The 25,157-nt window shown below is 40.0% G+C and overlaps 2 protein-coding genes across 4 annotated transcripts in view; both read right to left on the reverse strand.

Moving 5' to 3' along the window:
• Positions 1 to 98: 98 nt before the first annotated feature.
• On the reverse strand, positions 99 to 4,783 carry srsf5b (serine and arginine rich splicing factor 5b). Of its 3 annotated transcripts, none has more exons than XM_088403952.1 (9): positions 4,680 to 4,783; positions 4,300 to 4,445; positions 3,338 to 3,408; positions 3,100 to 3,222; positions 2,955 to 3,027; positions 1,824 to 1,897; positions 1,628 to 1,735; positions 666 to 1,013; positions 99 to 452 (listed from the first exon to the last, which is right to left on the reverse strand). In XM_088403952.1, the coding sequence occupies exons 2-8, from the start codon at positions 4,423 to 4,425 to the stop codon at positions 692 to 694; spliced, it is 897 nt and encodes a 298-aa protein (XP_088260078.1). In that variant the 5' UTR covers positions 4,426 to 4,445; positions 4,680 to 4,783; the 3' UTR covers positions 99 to 452; positions 666 to 691. The 3 variants fall into 3 exon arrangements, with proteins under 3 accessions (XP_088260078.1, XP_088260077.1, XP_088260076.1); XM_088403951.1 differs by having other exon boundaries at positions 99 to 475; XM_088403950.1 differs by having other exon boundaries at positions 99 to 1,013.
• A 431-nt stretch (positions 4,784 to 5,214) lies between these two features.
• The window catches only part of susd6 (sushi domain containing 6), a 28,946-nt gene continuing 9,003 nt past the window's right edge, over positions 5,215 to 25,157 (reverse strand). The window contains exons 3-7 of the mRNA XM_088403990.1: positions 11,801 to 11,995; positions 10,533 to 10,727; positions 10,313 to 10,451; positions 8,248 to 8,699; positions 5,215 to 7,213 (exon numbers count right to left, since the gene is read on the reverse strand). Of these exons, the coding sequence (XP_088260116.1) occupies positions 7,188 to 7,213; positions 8,248 to 8,699; positions 10,313 to 10,451; positions 10,533 to 10,727; positions 11,801 to 11,995 (1,007 nt within the window). The 3' untranslated portion in view covers positions 5,215 to 7,187. The remainder of the gene's footprint in view (positions 7,214 to 8,247; positions 8,700 to 10,312; positions 10,452 to 10,532; positions 10,728 to 11,800; positions 11,996 to 25,157) is intronic.

Below are 25,157 nucleotides of genomic sequence, written 5' to 3' on the forward strand. Positions count from 1 at the left end.
ATGTTGGCAGAGTGTGACTATGCGTGTGACTTTAATCCTCCATCGAACAGGATAATTGTATACTGTGGTAGAAGATAGAATTCAGAGTGACAAAGGAAGAATGTGTAACTTCACTTTAATAGGTACAGTCTGTCCTACATACATTTGTACCATATATTTATTGAAGCAAAACCCTTACATACAAAAGGCTGTTTTGTTGAGACATAAACATCAGTCCCAGTGTCAAATTACATGTATATACTCACATACAAACCCCACCCCCCAAAAAAATTCAAAATAAAACTCATAGAAAATATAAAACTCTTTTATGTGAGATTATGAGGAGAATAATGTCTGAACAAAAGAAATTGGTTGTCACAAGGAGGTAAACCAGCTATCTAAAAAAAATTCAAGCATCCCAAAAACTAGAGTGACTCACCAGAGGGTGCAGTGGAACAGGGTGCGAGATGGCACTGGGGAAGACATTGTGTGGTGACTCAAGAGGAAGAGAAACAAATAAATTAAAATTATGAGGCCTTGCTTATACCCCCCCCCCCAAAAAAAAAGACAAAAAAAAAAAAAACACCTAATAACAGTCACTAGGAAAAACGAAAACATATTGTACCTTTCTACCTAGGCTTGATATTGTCCTACGATATAGAATTGACCTTTAACAAACTACTTACTGATTCCTTCGAGACAATGCGGTGCGTTAACGCTGACTTTCGGTGGAAGGAGAACGGGAGCGTGAGCGAGACTGAGACCGGGAGCCAGGGACTTTCTCATGAGTAGAAGCAGGTGGAGGGGTAGCAGATATGGAACGCTTGTTTGGATCCACTGACTTGGAGTTAGCAGGGGATGTGTTGCCAGTTGGGGAACCACTACAGGAGCGACCACGGGTTTTGGCCGGGCTGCCGGAGCGCCTGGGACTGCCGGAGCGCCTGGGACTGGCTGATGAAGAGCGATCACGGGACCGGGAGCGTGAACCGGAGTGGGAACGAGATGAACTCCTGGATCGGGATCGACTTCTTGACCTGTAGAAGGCAAAAAAACAGTGTAACTGAGAAACTAGTAGGCTAGGTAGGCAGGAAGTATGTTGGTCAAAAGCTAGATATATCAAATAGTAGGTAAAATTGGTCACTAAAGACTGATACACACGTACCGATAATTGGGATGAATTTGAGCTTCTTTTTTTTTTAACCCCCTTTACTAACAAGGCAAAGACCTGTTAGTAGGATATCAGTGAAACTTTGTGTATTTTATTATTATTATTAAAGTATATCAGCCAGGGAAACCCATTCAGACTTGACAATTATGCTATGTTGTTGTGAAAATAAATAAATAAAAATAAATGAATAAAATAGAGGCTGGTGTATTGTGGTGGCTCAAATCAACACTAAAAGTCGCTGTTTTGTACTGCATTAAGATTGTATGTGCAAACGGCTATTATCTGATGTGTGCAGTTGAGTCGCTTTAGCACATTTGTGTGTGTGGCAGGCCTGAGACATTAGGAAGTTCACATTTTTGACATGTAGACCGGTTGATCGCAAAGAAGGTAGGTAGGCGAGTTAGAAAAATGGTAGGCCAGTTAGCCAATAGTCTAAAAAAAGACAACTATTGTATCATGGACATCCTTGTGAAATTTTACCTCTTCTGAGATGCCTCAATGAGTTTTATCTTTCTGCCATTGATTTCTTTTCCAGACAGTTTCTCAAGAGCATTTTTCAGGTCGCTGTTAGAGGCAAACTCAACCACCCTGGAAAGAAAATGTTTGCCATTTTGGAGATAATTAACACCATTACGCTTTGTCACAGAGAAACACATGATAGATGACTCTGACTCACCCTTCGTTGAGTTTAGGACGATGTGCATCTGCAAATGTGACCTCTCCAGCTTGCCTCATGAAATCTTTCAGGTCCTACACATGCAAATGCTAGTTAATGCGAGGAGAAGCTCAGGGCAGACAGAATTGGTGAAAAGGAAAAATAGTTTTTAGATTGTAACTACTGAGGCTACATGAGGGGCCCAAGAACCTTAAACCTACCAACCATCCATGCCTTCAACATGAACACATTTAGAACCAAAACACAAGCTTGTAGAATTTGGGATCAGCCGATTTGTTGCGGTTTAGAGTTTCTTGGGCCGCCCTCTCACTAGAACTAGAGAGACATGAAAACCATCTGCATGAATTAAAAAGTGCAGTGGCACCAATTGGGCAGAATTTGGCGCAGGGAGCCCTGTTTTCTCAGGGATCTGCACCGGGACCGCCCCTGCCTTGGCACCCCGCCTCGGCAAAGAGAGTGAACAGGGTGGAAGAGAGGAAACTACTACCTGGGAGCGAAACCAGATTATATCCACAGGCACCGGGGGAGGCATTCACACGCTCTCTCTCTCTCTCGCCATGTGCGGGAACACCAGATCGGGGATGGGAACGGGGATATTGATCGATCGAAGCCCCTCAATTTAACGAACCATCGATCAACGCGGCCATCAACTCGCGCTCTCTCCTCTGCTTTCTCTCTGTCAACTCTCTTTCCTCTCCCACCGCCTGGCGCCCCCTGCCTTGGACAGAGGGCGTTGCGAGCGAGCGAAGGGGCCGAGCCAGCGCTCACATGGCCAGCAGGCTTCAACTAGTAGGAGTAGGACAGACTGGCTGACAGAAGGACCCAGAAGGGGTTAACTCCACCAAAAGCGAGCTCTTCCACATGACACAACTGTCAAGCTGGCAAATAAAGGGGTGAAGAATTGGTTAAAATAGGAACAAAGGTACAGATTACTTGTTTTTGTTGTTGTTTTGTTTCATGTCAGTTACAAAGTAATTGTACTAAATACATAATAAACCATAAAAATATGACTCAATGACCAAATTAGGAAAAAGTACAATATTTACAGCAAATTTTATGGAGAGCTAATGATGTTCTCATAGTTATTTTTGTGTATATTGATTTGAACAAAAAACTAATGGCAATACTGACCTGCCAGCTGACTCGGGAGGACAAGTTCTCCACAATCAGTCGGTTCTCAGTTCGCATCGGAGGTGGGTTTCGACTGAAATGATGCAATATCATAAAAATTGGAATAAAAGGCTTCTACGGGCACACAAAGTTGATGATGTGATACCTCCGATTGTTCTGAGCGCCTTGACCGAAACGATCAGGGAAGCGGCCTCCACTCCCGCCGCCACCTCCTCCTCTTCCTCCTCGGCTGCCGCGCAGGCGTACACGGGCGTGCTCTATTGTCACTCTGACATAAGACAATAAAAAATGTGATCTAAGGCAGTGGTTTCTCAAGCAGGGGCATGAGTTTTCTATTATACTGTACACAGCAGTGAATATTCATCACAAAGGAAACGGCTCACCTTTCATTACAAAGTTCTTTGCCATCAAGGTCATACACAGCATCTTCAGCATCTCTTGGATCTTCAAACTCCTGCATTAAATAAAGCACAATGAATTCTGATATTGACTGTTGTAAATGAGATTTTGTTGGGTTTTTTTACTTTTTGGATGTAAATGACCATAAGTCTTTCACCAGAATAACTTGCTAATATTTGTTTTTCTTATGGATATAAAGATTGCTAACAAAATGCTCGATTTTGAATTAAAAAAAAAGAACTTACAAAGAAGTTAACCAATAAAATCATGTTTTTATTTGATAGTACCAGTATTTATTCTATTAATTGTTCATATTTACGTAATATGCACCAATCGGGGCAGTCTTCCCAATTTTGTTGTATACCAGCTTTGAAATGACAATAAAGATTTTATATTTTTTATGTAAGCAGCCACAAAAAACAACAGCATCAGATTGCATGCGTAAATTCAAAATCTGATACTAGCACTCATATATTGACTTTATTTCCCACTGTTTTTCTTTATTTTTATGTGTTGTATTCAAGTGCAGTACATATTCGTGTTTGCGGTTGAATTTATGAAAGCCAAATCTTCGAAATTAAAGACTCATTTTCACTGTTGCTATTGGTCTTTTTTGAATAGCATCACTTGATCAAGTCATTCCTGTTGATATACTGTGTTTATATTGGTTTCGGGGGAAGTACTATGGGCTGCATTATCAGGATGGTATAAGTGAATAAGTTGTATTGGGACAGTATCTCTATTGACTGTTTAAAACTTGAATATACTTAATCGCCAGTATAGTTTTTTGTGTACATTTATGAAGTAAATTGGTTGAATGTGTACTATTATTTTGGTCAGAATAAGTTTAATAAGAACATGAAGAGTAATTCAGACATCCCTTCAAGCAATTAGCAGCTCAAAGAAATTTGAAGTCAATACTTTGTGTGAACGTGTCTTTACGTACCACAAAGCCAAATCCTCTCTTCAGGTCGATGTCTCGGATACGCCCATACCCTTTGAAAAATTTCTCCACATCCTTCTCCCTGGCCGAGGGGCTTAGTCGGCCGATGAAAATACGACTTCCACTCATCTTGAAAGCAGAGGTCTTATCTATTAACAAACGTGCATAATGAAAAATTAATTATGATGTAGTTGCTTTCAGAACACTTATTTGTGCAGGTGTCGTTTAGCATACAAGCTAGCGTATCTTATTGTATCCTATAGCTAGCATCTACAAAAAAAAATAAACATATGCAGTATTATGTATGTTATGAACAACAATGCGTGCCATTTTAACCCTAAACAACAAAGTCTTGAGGTAAGCGTAGTTTTTATGGGTAATACCTTGATGGGAGGGTTCGATGGTCTGTTCGGCTGCCTGGCAACAGACGAGACGTCAAATATGAGAAAACAAAATGGAACCCGTGCGCCTCAAGAGTCCACGTGACACACACTGCAGATTCCGGAAAAGGCCGGAAAAAGCCGAAGTCCGGAAATGAGCTGTGGCTTGAACAGTGAAGTCAGTTCACAAATGCACCACTAGGTGTCCTCCTCAGACAATACACGACGCGAAGAAGACACGATTTAAGTTATATAGACACGAGCCCAAATCAGGTTTGACTTTGGACTTCATTACTGTCCAGTAATTCTAAGGAGTGACAGAACAAGGACAAACTTTCAGTAATTCTCTTGATCAATTGATGATAAAATGGTCCACGTTGTACCTTAACTGAAGCCAAAAGTGCTCCAGAAAATTGATGTTATCAGTTAAAAATGTCTTTTACAGTAAATGAAAAATGTCTTAACAGTAAAAGTGAAAGCTAATCAACTTGCTAGCTGCCTTACCAAAGCCTTGCATAAACGCAAAGAAATGACACGATTTCACATTCAAAAGAAAGCTTTAATTAGAAAGTTATATACACACTGTAAAATTAAATTAAACTTTATACAAATATTAAATTAATATTCTCACACCCACTGCCATGTACAGGGGAAGATCAGAAGCTGAAAACATTCAAACCAATAATGAAAGTAAACTGTTATCTGTTATTTTCAGGGATAAGACACTGTACAACAGTGCCTCAAAGCACAACTCTAGTTGCTTTTGTTTTTTAACTGTAACCCCATAATAATTTTCGCCAGGTACTAAAGAGAAGCCATTATGAAACACAGAGGCGCGTATAAATCGTCAGTGTCGTCATCACAGTAGCTGGAAAGCAAGGGTTGGGACAGAAAAGGATGGCCGTCATTTTGTGATAAACAAAATACAGTGAAAATAGACAATTGTATGCATAGAACATAAAGAACAGCGTAAGGCCCTTGGGAAAACAGAAGATGTTGCAATAGTGAAAAGCAACCACCAAAGTGGATGCTTAATATATGAAAAAAAAAATATACAGGTCTAAGGCAACATTCTGTTAGCAATAATAATGAAAAGCCATTAAAGATCAGAGAAATCACATCAGGTTTGAGTATTATTATTATTATTTTTTGAGTCATGCTGTGTTCATGGTGGACAGGTCAACCACACACACACGCAAAAAAAACAAAACAAAAAAAAACACAAGACAGAATGACAAAAAGTATGATTTTTAAATATGCGCTGGGGGCCAGGGGATAAAAAACATAATTATTCCATTTTTCATTTCACTGCAACCAGTTGCAGTCATGTCAATAATGCACAGATGTGGTATTTTCAACTTCAGTGTGATGGTGGGTGCAAAGCCATTTCTCTAAGGAGATGCCAGTCAGCTAAATATTAATAATACACAAAGGTGTGTCCTGGATTCGTCGCTGTACAACTCGAGTGTTTCGATCTTTACGTTTACACGAAATATTGCCGCTAATCTGAGGAGGGGGTGATCTGGAATTGGCTGTTTATTGAGGACATGCCCTCTCCTGCTTCATACACGAAGATGCAGACAAACACACACACAAAGTCAGAATCAAACTGAGCCACGCGTCAAACAATAAATAGAAGGATCTTTTTTGTTTGAGCTAATTTTAAGTTGACCAATCACCTTGTTGAACAGCCCTTCTTCGGCTGCTAGCTAAACCGGGATCTCGCACGTAGCATCGCTTCTAGGAACCCAAACAACAATCAATCCCGCTCGTGCAAAAGATGAGGAACGAAAGCTCTTTTTCAGGTTCTAGAAGCGGGTCTCCACGCAGCCTTCAACTCACCCTGACTGATCCCTTTCATCCATATGCTGGATGTTGCTTGGATACAGAGACAGCTAGCAAGAGAGCGATACATAGAAGAGGCTTCATGCTTAATTCAGAGCGGCTCACGGCGCAGTGACAGCCATCACTAAAAACAACATGCAGCATTCACAATGAGGGCCACAACAACCAACTGTCACTCACAACTCTTCAAGTACAGCGGGAAAACAATTCAGAGCCCTATAGGGCCAGGAGCAATTAATTTTTTTTTTTTTTTTTAAATCCATTCATTGTTCTATTGTTTTCAGATGGAGCTTCTGTCAGCTATTAGATATAGAGTGCAACCAGGAAGTTGGTGAGTGTGTGGTAATACATAGCCCCTAGCATACAGCCTTGACTCAGTATATAGGTCTGAATTGGTATACAAAGGATTTGTAAGGAGGTGGCGCCGCTTTGTCTAGTCTCGAGTTGGCTCCTCTGGCGTTCCATCGCTGCTTGTGGTGCAGAAACGTACAGGTTGATGGCTTTGTTCTGCGTCTGTAGCGATTGGCAGAAGAGGTTGCACGGGGGCATAGTTCTAGTCCTGTCTCTGCTGGCCTGTGAGGGGTATTTGGGGACGTGGGGCTGAGACACACTCGGTCCTGGTCAGCAGAGAAAGACGGGAGAATGCTGCTAGCACGCTGGCAAGCTTCATGCTTCCTTCAACAAGGGAATATCTGCAGGGAGACAATATTGGCAGTGAGCAGAAACAACATGCCTGAAGAACGAGTAACAAGTTACTGAAAGTTCCCTCCGCCGAACAAGTATTGTCAAGCCCGTGTTTGGTTTAACATTGTTTGTTTTTACTGTTTTTTTTGTGGATGAAGCCTTTCTGTGTGTGTAAAAAGTATCATTTGTTTTAAGGTTGAAAAATACCATTACACTTATGTTAATTTCAATCTGTGGTGTTTCATGTGACATTAGCATTAAGGTCATTTTCATTAGCTTGTGTATGTGTTTTGTATGAGCTGCTGGCATTAAGCTAATTTCATTAGCCTGTCAATGTGTTTTTGTTTTTTCTTTTTAGAATAGAATAAAAGTGACTAGAAAGCCACTATTGTCATTGTACAGCTGATCTGCAACAAAATTGTGAGCGTTATTTTCAGTGTCCTTTTTTTATTGCTATTCACAGTGTCACTAGCACTGGGGTAAAATCTACCTCTGAGTCGACTTGCCCAGCTTTTTTGAGCCTTAAAATCATAAAAGCTTGAAGAGCAGGATGAAATGTGTCTCTATGGTTCTTGCAAGAGCTTGCAATGTTGCCCAGGGAGGGCCCAGAGCATCATGAATTTTCTGAGTGGCGTCGATCACCCTTTGCATATGACTTTAGCATAAGCTAATTGTATTTAGCCAACGGTATCTATGACGCTTCATGTGACTTTGGCATTAAGATAATTTTCTTTTCCCCATCCACAATTTTCATATGACTTCCGAGCATTAAGCTAATTTCATTGGCCTGTTTATGGTGTTTTGTATGACAGGTTAGATAAAAGCTAGAAGACTTGTTTGTATTTTTGTTTGAACATTTATGTGTTTGGATACACACAGTTGTTTTTTTTTTTAATCACTGGTGAACAGGGCACGTTATTTTAGCAATTATAAATAATAAAAAAAATGAGACTGTATAGGTTTGTCATTATCTTCTGTCTTAGTATGAATTAATTCACGCGAGGGAAACAGAGATATGCATGATGCATTGGTGACATCTTACCATCAGAAAAGTCATCTGCAGAGGTGACGGAGAGCAAACTGTGCTGGTCGCTGCTCTCAGAGTCCCTACGAAGAGGTAGAGGGGCTGCGCATGCACCCCCAGGGTGCTCTATAGCCCACGATGATGAGGAAGAGGAGGATGTGGATGGAGCCTGGTGGACGAGCACCGTCTCCGCACGATGATGGGAAGGGAACGAGGAAGAGGTGGAAGGGAAACAGTCCAATTCTCTGTGGTTCTGGGTTTCGCTGGGGCCTTGGCCTCCTGCGGCTCCCTGAGGGAGACTCTCAGACAGAACGATAGGGACTCTGGAATCTGGAGGAGCCGGAGGAGGTGATGAAGGAGGAGGGGGCCCCGAAGCACTTCCATACACAGCTTCTTCATAAGAAGGAAGTACCACCTGAACACCCTCAACCATGATGGAACCGGACTGACCAGAGATTCCTTGCTCCCTCCTGGTGGGCAGACAGACAAAGAGAGTGAAACAGACAGAAAGGCATGCCAGACACATCATCACAAAAGCAGGGTCAGGTGGAAAGGTACTGTGCAGTCACGTGTGTTGCATACCACAGAAGTGGGTGGAGGCGATTAAACTTGACAGTACGCGTACAATCCCTTTATTTAGCAGTCGGCGCTAAGCTCTCTGCCGTGTTTCACAACAAACGCGTTTGCGAAAAAGAGGTGGGTAGTCCGTCAGTACAGACGGACCGACATTTTGCAGACGGACCGCCGGATGACGAAAACATTTTTAAAATGACTGAGTAATTTGGGAACACGGAAGTTTATACACGGTCTCAATAGGATGCAAGCATACATACGTACATGCACTCACGAATGACTGGCTGAGTGCTGGAGCATTCATATGCAGTAGCTACCATTAAGAGAGTAAGTGTCCTTAGTATATTGCAAAGAGCAACACTTTCTCCTCAATCAATGGAGTCAACTGAGATGTCAATGTTTGCGCTACATTTCAGAGTCATAGTCTCATGAAGTAAAATGCACTGAAATGCATAATGTACACAATCTTGCCCAGCACATTCTTTGGACAGGCCTAAAGTAAAAAGCAATGGATGACTGAAATAAGACTAAAGTTTAGCCTTTGTTTTTTTGTACAAAGCCAAGCTGCACAAATTGCTGGAGGGTAAAAGTTTGATTATGATGACAGGAGTAAGCGACGGGAGTGAGCGATGGACTGAAAAATGGCTGACGGAGCTACGATTACAATTTTCAGCTTGGAAAAATGGCGAACCGACAATGACGGAATTGGAACCCTAAGCCTAAATGGAGTCAGTGCATAGAAACATGTCAATTAAAAAAATGTTACAGTACAACCTCTTGAAAGATAAAACAAGATAAGTACCGAAACGAATGGGCAATGTGACCCCGGATGATGATGACACTTTATTTAGCAGTTTTATTGTAGCAATCTGTTGGATGAAGACAGCTTTACTGGCAACGGATTTGCAGTCCGGTCCATTAAGACAAGGAGTCGGACAATGTTCTTTAAGGTGTAAGCAGTCTTTTTTTCCGACTATGTTTTTTCAAGGCGTAAGCAGTGTTTTTTTTTCCATAGTATGCCGATAGCTTTATCCTAATTATATGTTATATCTAAGCAGTGCTTATTATGAGTATGAAACATGTTTCCATGTTGACTTGCCACATAGGGATTGTATCACCTTGTCAATGTAATAACTTTCTTCCTTTAAAAGGTAATAACATTTGTACTTTACTTGTTAAAAAATGTAAAAGAATAATGCAATTAAAAATCCTGACTGCCATTGTGGTAAAAACGTTACCAATAATAATAATAATAATAATAATAATAATAATAATACCTTGTAATGTGATCATGAAAATTACGTATAAAAAAAAAAGAAAAAAAGATTGTGACCTAAATCAGACTGTATTAAAAATTTGTTTTGAGGGTTGAAGTCAACTCTGAAACATTTAACACCGACATTTTAATACACCAAGGTCACCAAACAAAACTATTTAGAATTTTGGACTGAAAATTAACATATATATTACTATCGACATTATCTGTCAAGTTTTACATTAGACGTCTTACCTGCTGTGATGGAAAGACTTTAGTTTGGGTTGCACGAGCACAAACAGCACAACTAAAAGCAGGATGAGCGCCACCGAGCTAGCAGTGGATGCCACAATAGACAAAGCTGGAATGCCCAGTTGAGAGCTTGGCTCCTTGTCTGTTGGACGAAAGAAAATAGAAAGAAAATGTCCCGTTAATTCTTAACGGCCCGAAATAAAAAGCTAGTTCACTGACAAACCTTGGGTGAGTCGACAGCTAATCTGCATGGGAGTATCCCACTCGCCGTTCTCGCAGGTAAGAAACTTGTAATCCGCTTTTAGAGCGTAGCCCTCGTCGCAGAAATACTCGATGACAGTCTTATGGGTGAGGCGGTGGCAACCAGGCGGGTGACACCGGTAGCCACCATTCTCCGGTTCAGTGGGGGGCAGACACACTGGAGAAGCAACATACAACACTCATTTTCACAATCATCACCCACTGGAATAAAAATCTAATTGGCGTGCAGTCTGGGTAGAAAAACGTGTTCTCAAGGGCAAGAGGTCCCATATGTCAGTAAACATTTGGATACCTTCATGACTTCGAAGTTAATTATAAGTTATAGAACTTTTGCACTCATTACTATCAGGGTACCTAACAAGAGGGCGATTAGCTATTGCTTCATGATTAGCTTGTTTGTTTGCCATAAGTTGCGCTACACTCACATGCTCTTTTCATACGACCCTGTATCAAACATACCAGTTTTGTCTGCTAGCTAAACACATGAGCGGTAAAGCTTGTACCACATTTAAGTGTGCATCAAGCCACGGCACATCTTGGAGCCACTTGTCAGAAAAAAAAAAAAAAAAAAAAAAAAAAAAAGAGTAGCTCAGCTCGGGCTCGGTTGTTGTCATGGGTGAAAGTTAGGATATGCAAATATGCAAAGTGAAGCATGCAACGTTACCCATTAGTGATTTCTGTGACGCATGCGTACCTGCGTTATGTGCAACCCTGTCTGTAAAATAGTTCCACATTGTTGAGACATCGCTGATCGTTCATTGTGGTGACTTACCACTTGTTACAGTGAGACATCGTTGTTAGTCAAATCATTGGTTTAACCCCTACTGTTCAGGCAGCAAATAAATTAATCGTATATTACATATTAGTGCTGTTAAACTATCAAAATCTTTGACTGGGCTGGTAGTGAATTAATTATTGTGCAAATCTAAAGGATTAAAATTATTTGCAAATTTTCCAAAATTTATCAGGTACAATTGCTTTTTTACAATTGCAACTATCTATTGAGGTCGACAAGTTTAGTGCTCCATCTGATTCTGCTTTATCATGAGTTGTTATCATGATGACTCTATGGCTTTTATTACACTTGGGCGGAGGCACATATGGCTATTCAAAACAATTTTAGATGAAACGTGTCCATAGTTCAAAAGAGGTTGGTGACAGATGCACTACTCTTAGTTTAAAACCCTCCAGACTCCCCCCAATGAAACCCAAGCTGTGCTGAGCCCTCACCGTTGCTTCGAATGCAGAGTGGGGGTCGACTGGACCAGGATCCAGAACTTTCACAAGTGATGCTGGTTGGTCCATCTTCAGTGTATCCAGGCTCGCAGCCGTAGGTCAAAACAGCGCCCACGGGAAAAGAGTCCCTGTTAGCCTCGGTCAAGTTCAGCAGGTCTCCATGCTGCACGGCAGGTGGCTGCGCACAACCTACACAAAAACAAAAACATGACAGGAATTGGAATTAGATGGCTGCTACTGAGCTAAAAAGCTTATATTAAACAACATTTGGTGACAATTTTGTGATCGGAACTTATGGAAATTTGAATTTCCTTCATACAGCTGGATAATACACAGCATATTCCAGCATCTGTCTGTCTGGAAATAATGTGGAAACTTAGTATAACCAAAATGTGAGGAGTCATTGCTTGTACATACTTTTGGATGAAACAATCTTTTAAAAAGTGTGTGTGGGTGTATTGGCGCCTGTTTCTTAGGGCTTGTTTAGGGCACAGATAATAACATGAAGGATAGGAGAACACAGACAGCTGAACCATCAATAATTTTTTGTTTGTTTGACAAACATTGACAGCGTCCAAAGAATGTTAAGTGGAACTCACAGCGTGAACACTTTCGTAATTAGCTTTTGCATTCCATTTCCGTGTGACTTGGGTTTTGAAAAACAACTTTGGAAATGTGAAGTGTAATCCCACCTAACACTTGTATTAGAGTCAACAAAACCAAAAGCTGAAAATGCAGATAGCATTTAGCACCTCTTTACATTGCATTATGAAATTGAAAATGCAAACTCCTTCATTATACTGAATGTCTGGTAGTCTCAGTGGGTTGCTTCTGATGGGTCAAACAACTTTTCACAACGAAACTCGGTCGAGTTGACAGGTGGAGCAGATAATTACAGCTCAAGGGACTTTTTCCTTTGAATCTAGAATGCATTTGACGCCACAAAGGGAGAGGCACTGTATCAAAATGGCAGGTGTGGTGCAGACCGCCCTGCTGTGAGATATCGTGACCTCAAGTACCTTGAGTGGATACACATGCGACAAGGAGCACCATTTTATATATAGTTTTGCGTGATTAATTGTGCATTAAAATGTATTTGCGCCACTGTAGCGTGAGATAATATCTCCTATGGAGTATGGCAGCTCTGACACACTGTGCCTGCCAGTGAAGACAAGCACAAAAACACGCACACACACATTTGGAGCTGCTCAGTCGAGCAGGTCTGACTTGATATGCAAGAACCTGTGTAAACGACAAGAGAGCAGGATAGCTTTACTTTCATTACTATGCATTGACGTTTGGCTAAATAACAAGTTCCAGGCATATTACTTTGCAATGTGAAGATCTAACTGTGAGAGTAGACTAGACAAACAGCTGTTTGAATAGTCTGAAGAAATTGGTATAGGTACAATTCACCAGTGTTAGCGCAAGTTTTGTAATCAGTTAAATAGCGGAACAACAATTCATCGACAAGTAATCATTTATACAATTTGATTAGTTAATATTCTTAGATTTCTGTCACCCATTAAAGTAGGCCGAAATTAACTGATTTTTCAAAATAATTATGTGCAGCCCTAACAGAAAAACACTCTAAAGCACTATCAGAGGACTTAAAATAAATTGCTAAAGAAAGAAACATTGCAAACAACCATTTATCTAGCCAATGTGTTTACAACGCAGAAGCACATTTACAAGAACAATTTATCTTGCTTCCTGTAATCTGTGAAGAAAAACTGGACTCTAAACTGGCAGCGCAAAATTGTAAGCAAACATTAAATGTGGTGTGTACGGTATTTAGTGAATCCAGCAAGGGGCTCGTTTTGGTATCTGTGTGTACTATATTAGTGAAGGTTAAGTGGACCAAAACAAGTGGAACTCATCTGATTGCTTGTGTTGTTCATACCAACAATCCTAGACAAGTTTTACTGTAGCCCCAAACATGACTTGATAGCTTATCAAACCTGTTAAGGTTTGTAGGTCATAAACGGTGCTCATTTAAGCCCTAACCACTACGGTCTGTGTAACTGGAAGCTAATGCTTATACGCTCAAGTAAAGATGAGAGGGTGCTAACGGGATGAGGAAAGGTGATGAATGGATGACCTCAGGCTGTGAATCTGCAGGGGGCACAAAAGACTTTAGGGGGCTATTTCTTCCAAACAAATCTAAAAAGTCATGAGAACAATGCCGTGTATATAAATATAATGCTTGATAAAAAAATGAAAAACAACAAAGAAATGCTAATGTGGCTCAGTTGAGAGTTTCTAAAGATAGCACAGGGAAAAGAGATTTGTTCTTAACCAGTAGATAAATAAACCTTCTGTCGAGTGAACATCCTGCATTAGAAGAGACGACAATGCTAACTCCCCAAGGCTTTAAGTCAGGCACACAGATCATTTCGCAGAGGTTAGCGGGTGCAGTCGAAACAAACCCTGAAGCCAGGAAAATGTGAATCCATTTTGAAACTAGTGGTCCTTAAGAAGCCCAGTCAGCCAAGCCTCCATTCTCATGCCAGGAAAAGCTCGGGCTGTTCATACAGAGGCTCTGGGGAGCAAATGTCATTATAGCGCCGGGCAATTTAGCCCAAGAGACCACATCACATGAATTCATAAAAATGAATACACTTCAAGTGAATTTTAACGTTACAGTGCAGATGGCAATTTCCTGCATAAAGTGCTCATTAAATGACTACACCCACTCGGACACATAAGCTCAAATTCAGCAAAACCGGACTTGGTTTGTCCTAATTTTTGCAAACTTTCAACTTAAATTACAACAAATATGTAGCCTTTTATAACTATTTTGAAAATATTAGGTCTGAAACAAAAGTCAAAGTGTGGAAACGGATAAACAATGTATAGGAGCTGCACCGAATTTTCGGCAACTGAATATCGTCGACATAAAATGGCAAAAGCTGTATTTTCGGTTTTCGGCCAAAAGACAATTCAAACTGAAACGATATGTTCAAAAACATCTGTTGTAATGGTGCAAAAACCAGCAAGTGGACCGGAGTGACTAGCCACTAGCGTCACGTCACAGACCTACCAACTTCAACACACCACCTTCAAACCAACAGAAAAAAAGTAAGTCAAATAAACGTTAACATCAGCAAATGTCTAGATGTGGGCTTCCTATCTATCTATAAAAGCTAACATAGATCAAGAAGATGAGGTGAAATTACTTTGATATATTACTGAACAATAAATCGTCCGTCTCATTTCTTATTTTTACGATACCTAATCAAATAACTAGCTTTCTATCATTTCTGGTTCGTACCTGTAGTTTAACCTATAATTCATGCAAAGACTAAGTTGAGAGAGAGAGTCAGAGCGAAAGAGACACACACAGAAAAAAAATGGGCGTGGAGTGTTTTACGATAGAGGGAACAAGGAAGAGACGGCAGAAAAACACTAAAATACTTGCGGATTTTCTTATTCATCAAGGTCATTTCTTTCTCGGGGCATTGAATTGATCGCAACAGGACTGCTCTCGTTGTTTGAAAATGTTTCACTTTTTGTAAGGGAAAACTGCATCACTTCATTCAACAAGGCCTGGCTGGGATTATGTCGTTTGAAGAAAAGAGCGAGATTCATGGGTAGTTAGTAACAAAGCATAGCATAATATCGGTTGAACTGTCGAAGAAATGCTGATACAACATCTTGAAGTCGGTTTAAATATGTATGTTCCAGTATCTGTCGCTTCCTTTTATGTAAAAGGCATAGGGGAAAAACACTAAGCAATACCAGTCCACCCCACCCCAGTTTGTTCCAATGAGCAAGGGAATGAGTCACAGTTAAACACAAAATGTTCTCTCACAAGGCTGATGTCATCTTGATGAACAAGAAAACGTATTGGAGGAGAGTGTTGATTTGATTTCAAATAAAAAAGGATGCAAATAAATACAGTAAATGGTAGTGGTCATTACCATAATTTCAGAAGGACAGCACATGTTTGAAAATAATAAACACAAACCAAAAATCTGCGTTCACACAAGGAGCTTTTCTTTTAAACTCATCTATTATATATTTCCTGATTTTCTGGTAGTCAAGCAAAAAAAAAAAAAAAAAAAAAAGGTTGTATAAATGGCAAATAGTAAACCATCCTCATTGCAGCTTTTGAGACGAGAATGAGGAGGGCATGTTGCTTTTGTTTTATTTTTGCCAAATTCTGGAGGAATGTGTAACTTTTGTTGAAGACAATAGAAGGTTATTTATAAAATCACACCTTTGACTGTTATGTTAGGTATTTTTTGAAAATAACTATACACCTTTTTTGCACACCACACTAATGCTGGGTAAAATGTTTATTTTTGAAGCACATAAGATACAAATTTAGAACACTTTTAAATATAAACAATGATAAACAATCTGACCACTATAGAGAGATAATTTAGGGTATGTGCAGCTGCAGTTTAAATGAGGGCCGTTTTATGTATGTTGCGATTTTTAAATTCTTTTTCTGGAGTGTTGATTTGTATTAATAGTTGTTTTCTTCTCATCGTTACTGTTAGAAAGAGGATTACGACAATGACAATGATTATGATGATCATGATGATGAGGATGATGACAACTAAAAAAAAATGTCTGCATAATAATTTAACTGATTGGGATTTGTCTTCTCTTACCACATTTGAAGCCTCTCGTGTCACGTTAGAAATTAGAAAAAGAAGAGGTCATGGATTTGTGCTAATTGCCTGAAGATGACAGTGTTTTAAAAGTTTCTATGTGGGGAATCAGGTAAGATGTTTGTTTCTATTTACATCCCTTTACATTTTACTCGTTCTTTGCATCTTGCTTGAAGCGTGACATCACAAAGGGTGAAAAAAAAATGGTCCCAGGTCTTCGCAAATTGCCTATGAAGATGGTGTCATCCAAGGAAAAATCTTTAATACAAAACATAAAATGTGGGACGACTTTTTTCTAACTGCGGCAGTTTTCGTGTTGGTCACCCACACCCATTCAGGACAATCCCACTCACAACGCCGTCATGTTACAAGTTTGTAAGCCGCAAAAATGATGTTATTGTGAAGCTAAAGTCCCTAACTCTGAACCTCAACAGGATAAGCAATAAAGAAAATGAATGATAGCAATGTTTTCAAACAGTAACTGTAGTAGTGCACACATCCTTTCACATAAATGATGACCAGTCAGTTTTATGGCCAAATGGTTTGGAAAAACATGTCATGAGGAACAAAGAACCACCAGACCAAGAACATTCATGAGGACGAGCTGATCCTTAATCCGAATATCCTTCGCCTAAGGGCATCGTAGGGGACATACAGGGGGGCGTTAAAATCCCCTGACTTATTCTGAAGTGCCGGCCTGGCTGTGAATATCTTTCCTTCCCCATCTGTTAGCAATGGCACTATCCTACGCAGAGCTGGAGTGGGGGTTGGATTGGGGAAAACAGTTGGGGGGGGTGTAAAACGGTTTTTCCCTCAAGGCAAATTAAAATTCTAATTATCCTCTATTACAAGCTGTGGGTGCTCTAAAGCAGATCAGATACTGATGACTTCTGCAACCAGCTGTTTAGACGCTTTATTGAACAATAGGCCATAAACGTGTGTTTTGTGAATCAGGGGAATTCATGTGTGGGTTGGATTAAGATTAAAACCAAAGGGATGATGATGCTCTCTTTGGCCTTGTAAATATGTTTTTCGTTCCTTAAATGGCCTCACTCCAGCTGTGGTTGTTTTTGATGAAATTTCGGTCATGTTTTGGATACGGTTCTATTTGATTAATTCGGGTTTTGTCAGTTTATCCTACTTCACTAATAAATAGTTAGCCCACTGACTACCAGCCCAGTTAGAACGCATCTTTGACATCTAAAGCCATGCGAAAAATAAGAACCCTGAGTAAATGAAATTGACAGACTAAACTTTTATTAGTCACACACTGGGAAACTCCTGTTTAACAGCAGCAAAATGGGCAGTAGCAAAGTGAAAAATATCTAAATATTCCCAGAAATACAATATCTGTTTACATAGATAACATCAGGCAATAAAAACATCATTTTATAGCGCAACTGTATATGAATAAGAAATACCAACATCTCAATAAGCTTAAACAACTATTTTTATTTTTGCTTCATCTCTGCTGTTGAACAATGTGACACAGTTATAAAACTATTTTCTTATGGTTTGACTAAGAACTAGTCATATATAAAGAATAAGCAGTTACGCACATCAACGGGGGTGACACCTATAACGCATAGCAGCTAATATTTAGCTAAACTCGAGTAGATACATCATGATTAGGCTGAGCATGGGTGGATAGACAAAACATCAACAACATCTGGACTGCAAGAGGGGAACAAAGGTGGAGTAAAGTGACTGGAAGATAAATGTGTGCATGTTCATGTTTACTCTGAACTGAACCACTGAGCAAGATCTAAAAACATCTCATATAATAAACGGCGGCAAGATGAACATTATGATGATATTGGAGGAGTTAGCAACTTTATACAAAGTTTAGAAAATAGAGGCGTTAAAATGAATCAAATCATAGATAAACATGAAGGAAATGTGAAGAAAAGGCCAACTGCAAACTAAATCTTAGTTTATGAAACAATATGTGGACATACAAAATGCTTTAGTATGCTTTTATTCTGAAAATGTTCCTGGGAGCAAGTCATAGCCTAACAGCTTGACTAGTTTTTCTACTGCAACTGTCAAATAAAACAACACAACTTTGTACCAAAATCGTGAAAATGTATTGCTTGGCCTTTTTGTTTTTCACCGGGCAAATAATTATATTTATAGCCGAATATTTTATATTCAATTTGAAGTTTCTCGAAGATGTCTGAATGCCAAATATATTCAATTGCTGACGCCCTAGAACAGAGTCTAAAAATATTTGATAGCAATGGCTATTTATTTCATAAATATAGGTTGCAGGTGTCCCAAGGCACATATGTAATAATTCCTGTGCGATGTAATAAATTAACCAATCAGAGCCTGAAATGTTACAATGTCCTTTTTACTCATGGTAACCTGAATAAAAATTGATCAGAAATTCAAACAACTGTCTTCTTTGAAATACTGTAATCCAATCAGTCCTTCTAGGAGATGCAAACGCACACAAAATACATCCACCCAAGGAGAAGGAAGTCTCTAAAAAGACAGAAACATCCCCCACCCCCCACCCATCCGCCCTTGTGGTGTTGCAATGCATTGAAGCAAGCCACGTGTGCTGCTATTACATCCCATTGTCCTTGCCAACAGAGGGATGGGGTGCAGCGTTCCTCCCAAAAGAACAACAGACACTTTTTGCATTTGAAGGGCGTGGATATGCATGCGAGGCCAAAGCGGTTGAAAGTAGGGGAGGGGAACAGGGTACTATTGTGTGACCCCACTCTCCAAACCAACACATACACACACTGACCTGACGAACAGATGGGATAAAGGCAAACAGTGAGTCCCCCTATGCTCGTCTCTCATCCTCAGCCCTGTGGACAGCTGGAAGGCAGAATTCCTTCCTCTCAGCTTACAGAGGGGAAAACAAAAGAGAGTGCTGGGGACCCCCCTCCTTTGTACATGTGCATGTGTCGTACACACACCACACTTGCCCCTCCCAGATTGTCAGAGTGACAACTGTGAGCTGATCGCATTTCAGAAGGCAGACTTTGCCAGGCAGCCAGCCAAGGGTTGAGGACATTTGCTGAAGGTGAAAGGTAGAGCTATTATCCGAGTCTGGCACTTCGACCGTCCAAGTCAAATAACCTCTGCTAATCGTAAAGCTTCAGAATTTTTTTTTTTTCCAAATGTGTCCAATGCGGTGACTAAAATCAATAGTACAGCATATTCGGTGCTATTAAATGGAGTCATTGTGAAGCTGTTAATTTCCCTCAAATTTATGGGGTAATAAACAGCACATAAATATGCTGCTCCAAAGAGGAAGAGACCATTTACAACAAAAACGACTGCACCTCACTCTGCATCATCTCTTTGTAAAGGAATGGCTGTTGCTTGCAGTGCTGATTGCTCACCTTTGATACAGCAACTGCCTATTAGAGGCTCAAGAAATGGCAGCAATATCAATTGTTTGTGACACAAGGCCACACTATATACCGAGGATTGGTGCACACTTCTAAATCAGTCTTCACTTCTGAGATAAATTGTTATACTGTAGTGCCATTTACATGATTTTGAAGAAAACAAACAAACAAACATAAATGTGTCTTTCACTATTGTCATTGGGCGGCGACAGACAAAGACATGCACACTATCAGTCACTGTCAGGCATCAACCAAAACTGTCCAAATATGGTCAGGTATATTTTTCTCACAAATCAATAGTCAGTCACCATGTGGGCTTTTTTTTTTTTTTTAGAAATTATTAACCAATTTGAAATGCTGAAAACTCTGTTGAACACTTCAACTTTGTGAGCTATAATAAAACTTGACCTCTTCTTGATTTCACAGGAGCCACGTGGAAACGTTGCCTCAAGCGTCGTATTTTATTGTTAAATAAGTAGTAGTAAAATTTAGGTTTGATACATTTGATCAGCCAGTTTTCTGAAACATCAATTGCTCCCATGTGTTGTTACAGAAGGAACTCTGTCAGCCTCAAATACAGTTTTAAGCTCCACCCACTTATTCAAAAACAAAACATGATTTCTAATTGTCAGTGGAATAACATAAGTAACCTCAGGTTAAGGTACAAGTTACATTTATGGAACATTTAGTGAAAATTTGTGATCTGGAACAAACCCTGACAAACTTGTGAGCACGCATTTTGCTAAAAAAAAACAAACAAAAAAAACCCCAGTAAGTTGGTTGAAGCAAAAATCCTGCCAAACAACAAAATATACTGTATGTGTGTATATATGTGTCTATATTTGGTCTTACTCAGGACTGCCAAAAACTATGTATGAAAGGGGAAAAAGGCCAAAAGGCTGAATCACTGGGAAAACAAGAGGCAAGAGCTCATCCAGATAAGAGTTTAAATTAAGCAATGTTCACCAATGGGAAAACACCATAAAACAAACTACACAATGAGGCATGGGAGCAGACAGCTTTAAAACTAAACAGGAAATAATAGAGACAGGAAATAGACAAGATGTATCCAGGAAATATGTACTATTGGTGAGGACACTGAAACCAAGAACTGGCATGCGCCTTATATCAGATATAAAAAGTCAACACATCATCAGGAGGAGTATGCAGCCAGCCAACGGGCACATCACCTCGTCACATGAAAGCCATCAACAGAAATGCGGCAAGATAGCGCATGTTCAGGCCGGCCCTTCCCATCGGCTCATAATCAATCCGTCAGAAGAGTGGTTGGCTCTCTGAGCACTGGGTTTCACTTTAGGAGTAGGCAAGTTTTTATGATAAAAGCGTCCAACAACGCTGATGCTAGACGAAAACTAATAGAAGGATTCATCGATTCATAATGTTGTAAAGAGCACCAGGGTCGATTAGGGCTTAGCAAGGGGAATTTTCAAACACCTAGCACTTCTAACTAACTGCACATTGTAACACACTGTGCATATTTATCATGAGTGAGTTTCGGGTCATTAGGTGTTTAGGTAGAGAACACCCACAGGCAGCAGAAAAGACATTCAGCTGTATGCGTCATTGGAGTTGCTTCAGGCCTTGCAAAATATGAGAAGATGTCTAAAGCATTCGGTGTCAGGGTCTGGTGGGGTGCAAAGTCTGAGAACTTGCTGGAACAAGTTGTTTATGTTGACATACAGTGTGATCCACCTCCGTACCTTTGAATTACCATTATACTTTCAACCCTTGTAAAGGTTGAAAACCATCTTAAACATTTCATACAAAAAAAAAGAAAAAGAAAAAGATTATTAAAAAGTGAAGCTAAATACATGAGACACTGACAAAAGAAATGAAATATCGGTGTTAAGTCTGGGGGAAAAAAAAAAACAAACGTTGGCAAGAAGATGAGAAGAGGCTGGGGGATATATATATATATAGCAGCTCATTAGTCAGGGATGTCTTCTACTGAGCAGGCTGATCCCTTAGAAGACGCCCATTGGAAATTATTATGACTGCCTGGTGCTTCAACCACGATTCAGCAGCTAACTCTCTAACGCCACTGGCGTCTTTAATGTAAACACAATCTGCTTACGAGTGCGACAAAAACGGTTGTCCTAAATGAAAAATGACATCTCCAACGAGCAATAGAGCTGCCTGCTCAAGTGTTTGAAGTGAATGAAATGCTATATGTGATGTCTCGCCATGCTATCCGCTTCCATGGAGCATTTTGTTGTCCGGCGAGGTGCTTTAATGTTCCCTTTAGGGTTAGATTGGGAAGGAAAGCTGTTAAATGGCATGGGGTGCGAACAACAGTGAATGATGGCTGAAGTGATGAACACGTAGCGGAATGGAGAGGCTGAAGGATTGAAATAGACTGTCCTAAATAGTTCCTGGTCTCACCTGGATAATGGCTGAAATGAAAAAAGTAGAGCAATATCTAGAGGGCAAGGGCAGTTCTGTGTTCAATGTGGCGGTAATTGCAGGCTGGTGATCAAGTAGTGCTCCAGCTTGCAGTGGTTTGGCCTGTGGCTTTCAACACCCCCCTCAAAGCCTTCTTTGTTCTCACATTTCAGAGTGGGGGCCAGTAGTCGACATATTGCCTTACCCCTGCATGCCTACAAACTGCCAGGCTAACAGGACTTCAGGGATTAATCCTCGACAGTTAATTGTGCGGGAGCCATTGTCCCCAGGCTTTACTGTTTGTAAAGACAGCTTTCAGAAAGGCCGCAAGTGTGCAAATAGGCGCACTGATACCCAAGTGCATTCTTCATAAACCTTTTCATCGGGACTAAATTTGGAATAGGTTTGAAAAACTGTGCTTTTGAGGAAGCAGCGCATGGCTCATTGGAATATTTAGCTTTTCGGTGGTTGAAGCAATGATGCTATGACAGTCTGTGTTATGCAACAAAAGGAGTTCAAGTGTCAAATGTTTCCATGAACAAGACAACGTTGCATCTAAGGATAACTTTGATTGAGGATAACTGAGTACTCAAAATGTGACTGCTTATCATACTGGTTTAAAAAAAAAAAAAAAAAGTGGTATTGAATGTGGTATCGAACGTCCCTTTGACAAAAACTTATGATTCATCGTCCTTAGATGAGATTTTTTGCTGAGGTCCTGTTCTCACGATGACAATTTGCCACATGCAGAAAAAAACGTTTGTTGAATACTTGAGGTATTTTGGGAGTATTATTTTTCAGCTTAACTGGACCCAAAAAAAAAAAGAAAAAAAGAAGACCTGAACCTCCTGACATACAGCAGAAAACAAGGCGTGCAATCATGTGAATCAAACTTTTGGTTCACCCAGCTGAGTCTTTATTCCTGCAAGTCTGACTCAGTGTCTACTCCTGCTTCCTCTGTCACAAACCACAGACTAACTACAAGTCTTTTGTTCTATGGATACACCCCAGATGTTCAAGTTTACACTGTAATATCCTTTAAATTGGCAACATTCAAATATGAAAATGACCATTGTTCATGATGACATACATGAAACCAAGTAGAACTAGGGCTAAATTACGCTTACGTTGACATATGACAACTGTCACCAGTGTTTACCGGTAGCTTTGACTTCATTACAGCTGTTTCTAGCATTAATTAGCCACATCCGCGAGCTGCACCCCATCCCAATACTTAATATCCAATTAAAATTTTCCGTTGAATATCAAAGTGCCCAAAATACTCTATAACTGCAGCCCAATATGAAACTATTTACATCACACACGTAAAAGTGAAACATCCAAAATACAACATAAGCTTTAAAACTTTAAAATCGCAATGCTAATTTGTTAGCATGCATGGCCAGCATGATGATTATAATACTTTGGCATGTAGCTAATTTTAAGGGATTGTCTCAAATCATAAACTGAAAAGCCTTGCAGAGCTCCAATTTCCTGTCTGACTAAAACAGAAATATTTAACAAGAACGTGATGTGCAGAATAAACCTTCAAAGTTCTACAGCTTGAAGCAATATTGCATGTTTTGCTTTTTCTCCAAAGTGGTTCCTCTATGCAAATGCATGATAGTACAGTTTAGTTTCCATTTCTATTCAAAACACATGCTGGCATTTGTATCAGATCGGGAAAAGCTCGCCAGCAGTGATGAAATTTCATATTCATGAAAACGTCCAGTGCAATCCTCATCCCTGAAATCTGTCAAGGGATTACCTAGGTGAATTATGTATAGGACGATTTCATTAAAAACATCATTCAGACTGCTTATGTTCACTTGGAGCTCCTCACATCGAACATTAGTAGGCCCTTAAATTATACAGCACAGTAAGGCCGCACATAAGTCTATAGGTACGATTATAGTATGTATATTCGAATCGTGCATGGAATCAAGGCTGAACCATGAACAGCCTGAAATAAAATAATAAAACCAAACCCACATGACTTTTGATATTCAGCAGTTGAGACACTGCAGATCCTAAAAACAAATTAAAGTCTAAACAATGTGTCATGGGTGATATAAGGTGAACAAAAAGATGCACCACCAACAGCTAAGCACAAACACCCCCCTCCACAGCACGTGACCTGCGGATTTAAGGCTACATTTAGCCGGACTAGCTTGGCAGTGTATTGGACCCTGAACGTGAGAGTCAGAGCTGCCCCTGTGGGCTCAACACAAATCGTGTGTTACATAATAGAGGCGATACGCTGTGCCACCTCCCTCTTTTTCTATTGTGTTGTTTGCACACCTATGCGAACGAACAAATATTTAGTTCTTCAAGGCATTTACGAAAGTAAAGCTATTAACACGAACAAACCACCCCGGATCCAAACTACATCTCAAACCTTTTTAAATGAACACATACTGTACATAGTCGCCCTGAACCCGACAGCAAGGACATCTGGCACATTTCACGAGCTGGCTTTGTGTGTATGTGTGCATGCGTTTGCAGATGGCGTGTGCTTGTGTGTGTGTAGGCGGGACATCAGAGAGCTGAGATGAACGGAGAGCTGCCACAAGCACAGGCTTCCATGTACGCAACGGCAACATCAGCAAGATATTGTTATATGTAATGTATAATTGTTCAATTGTTGATGTATAATTGTTATGTTCAAAAGGGAATAAGCACAAAAACTTGAGACCCACCTGTGTTGTCATTATTACTCATGTCAAACTGGAGGTTAATTATATGCAGTAATATAATCTAATGTATCAGAAATTAAAACAAAAAACACATACCGCTTAACAGGTCATAAAGGTCTTTCTTAAAAATACATTTTTAAAGTCATTGTTATTTGGGGAAATTTTGTATATTTAGCGGTATTAGTATTTGATATTGGCATCTGTGACTACTTAAGAGTTGTGGTATCAAACACCCCTAACAAAAACAGACCCAAGTTTA

This window comes from Hippichthys cyanospilos, chromosome 20 (assembly GCF_059441005.1).
Source record: "Hippichthys cyanospilos isolate Australia breed blue-spotted pipefish chromosome 20, RoL_Hcya_1.0, whole genome shotgun sequence".
Classification (NCBI taxonomy): Eukaryota; Metazoa; Chordata; class Actinopteri; order Syngnathiformes; family Syngnathidae; genus Hippichthys; species Hippichthys cyanospilos.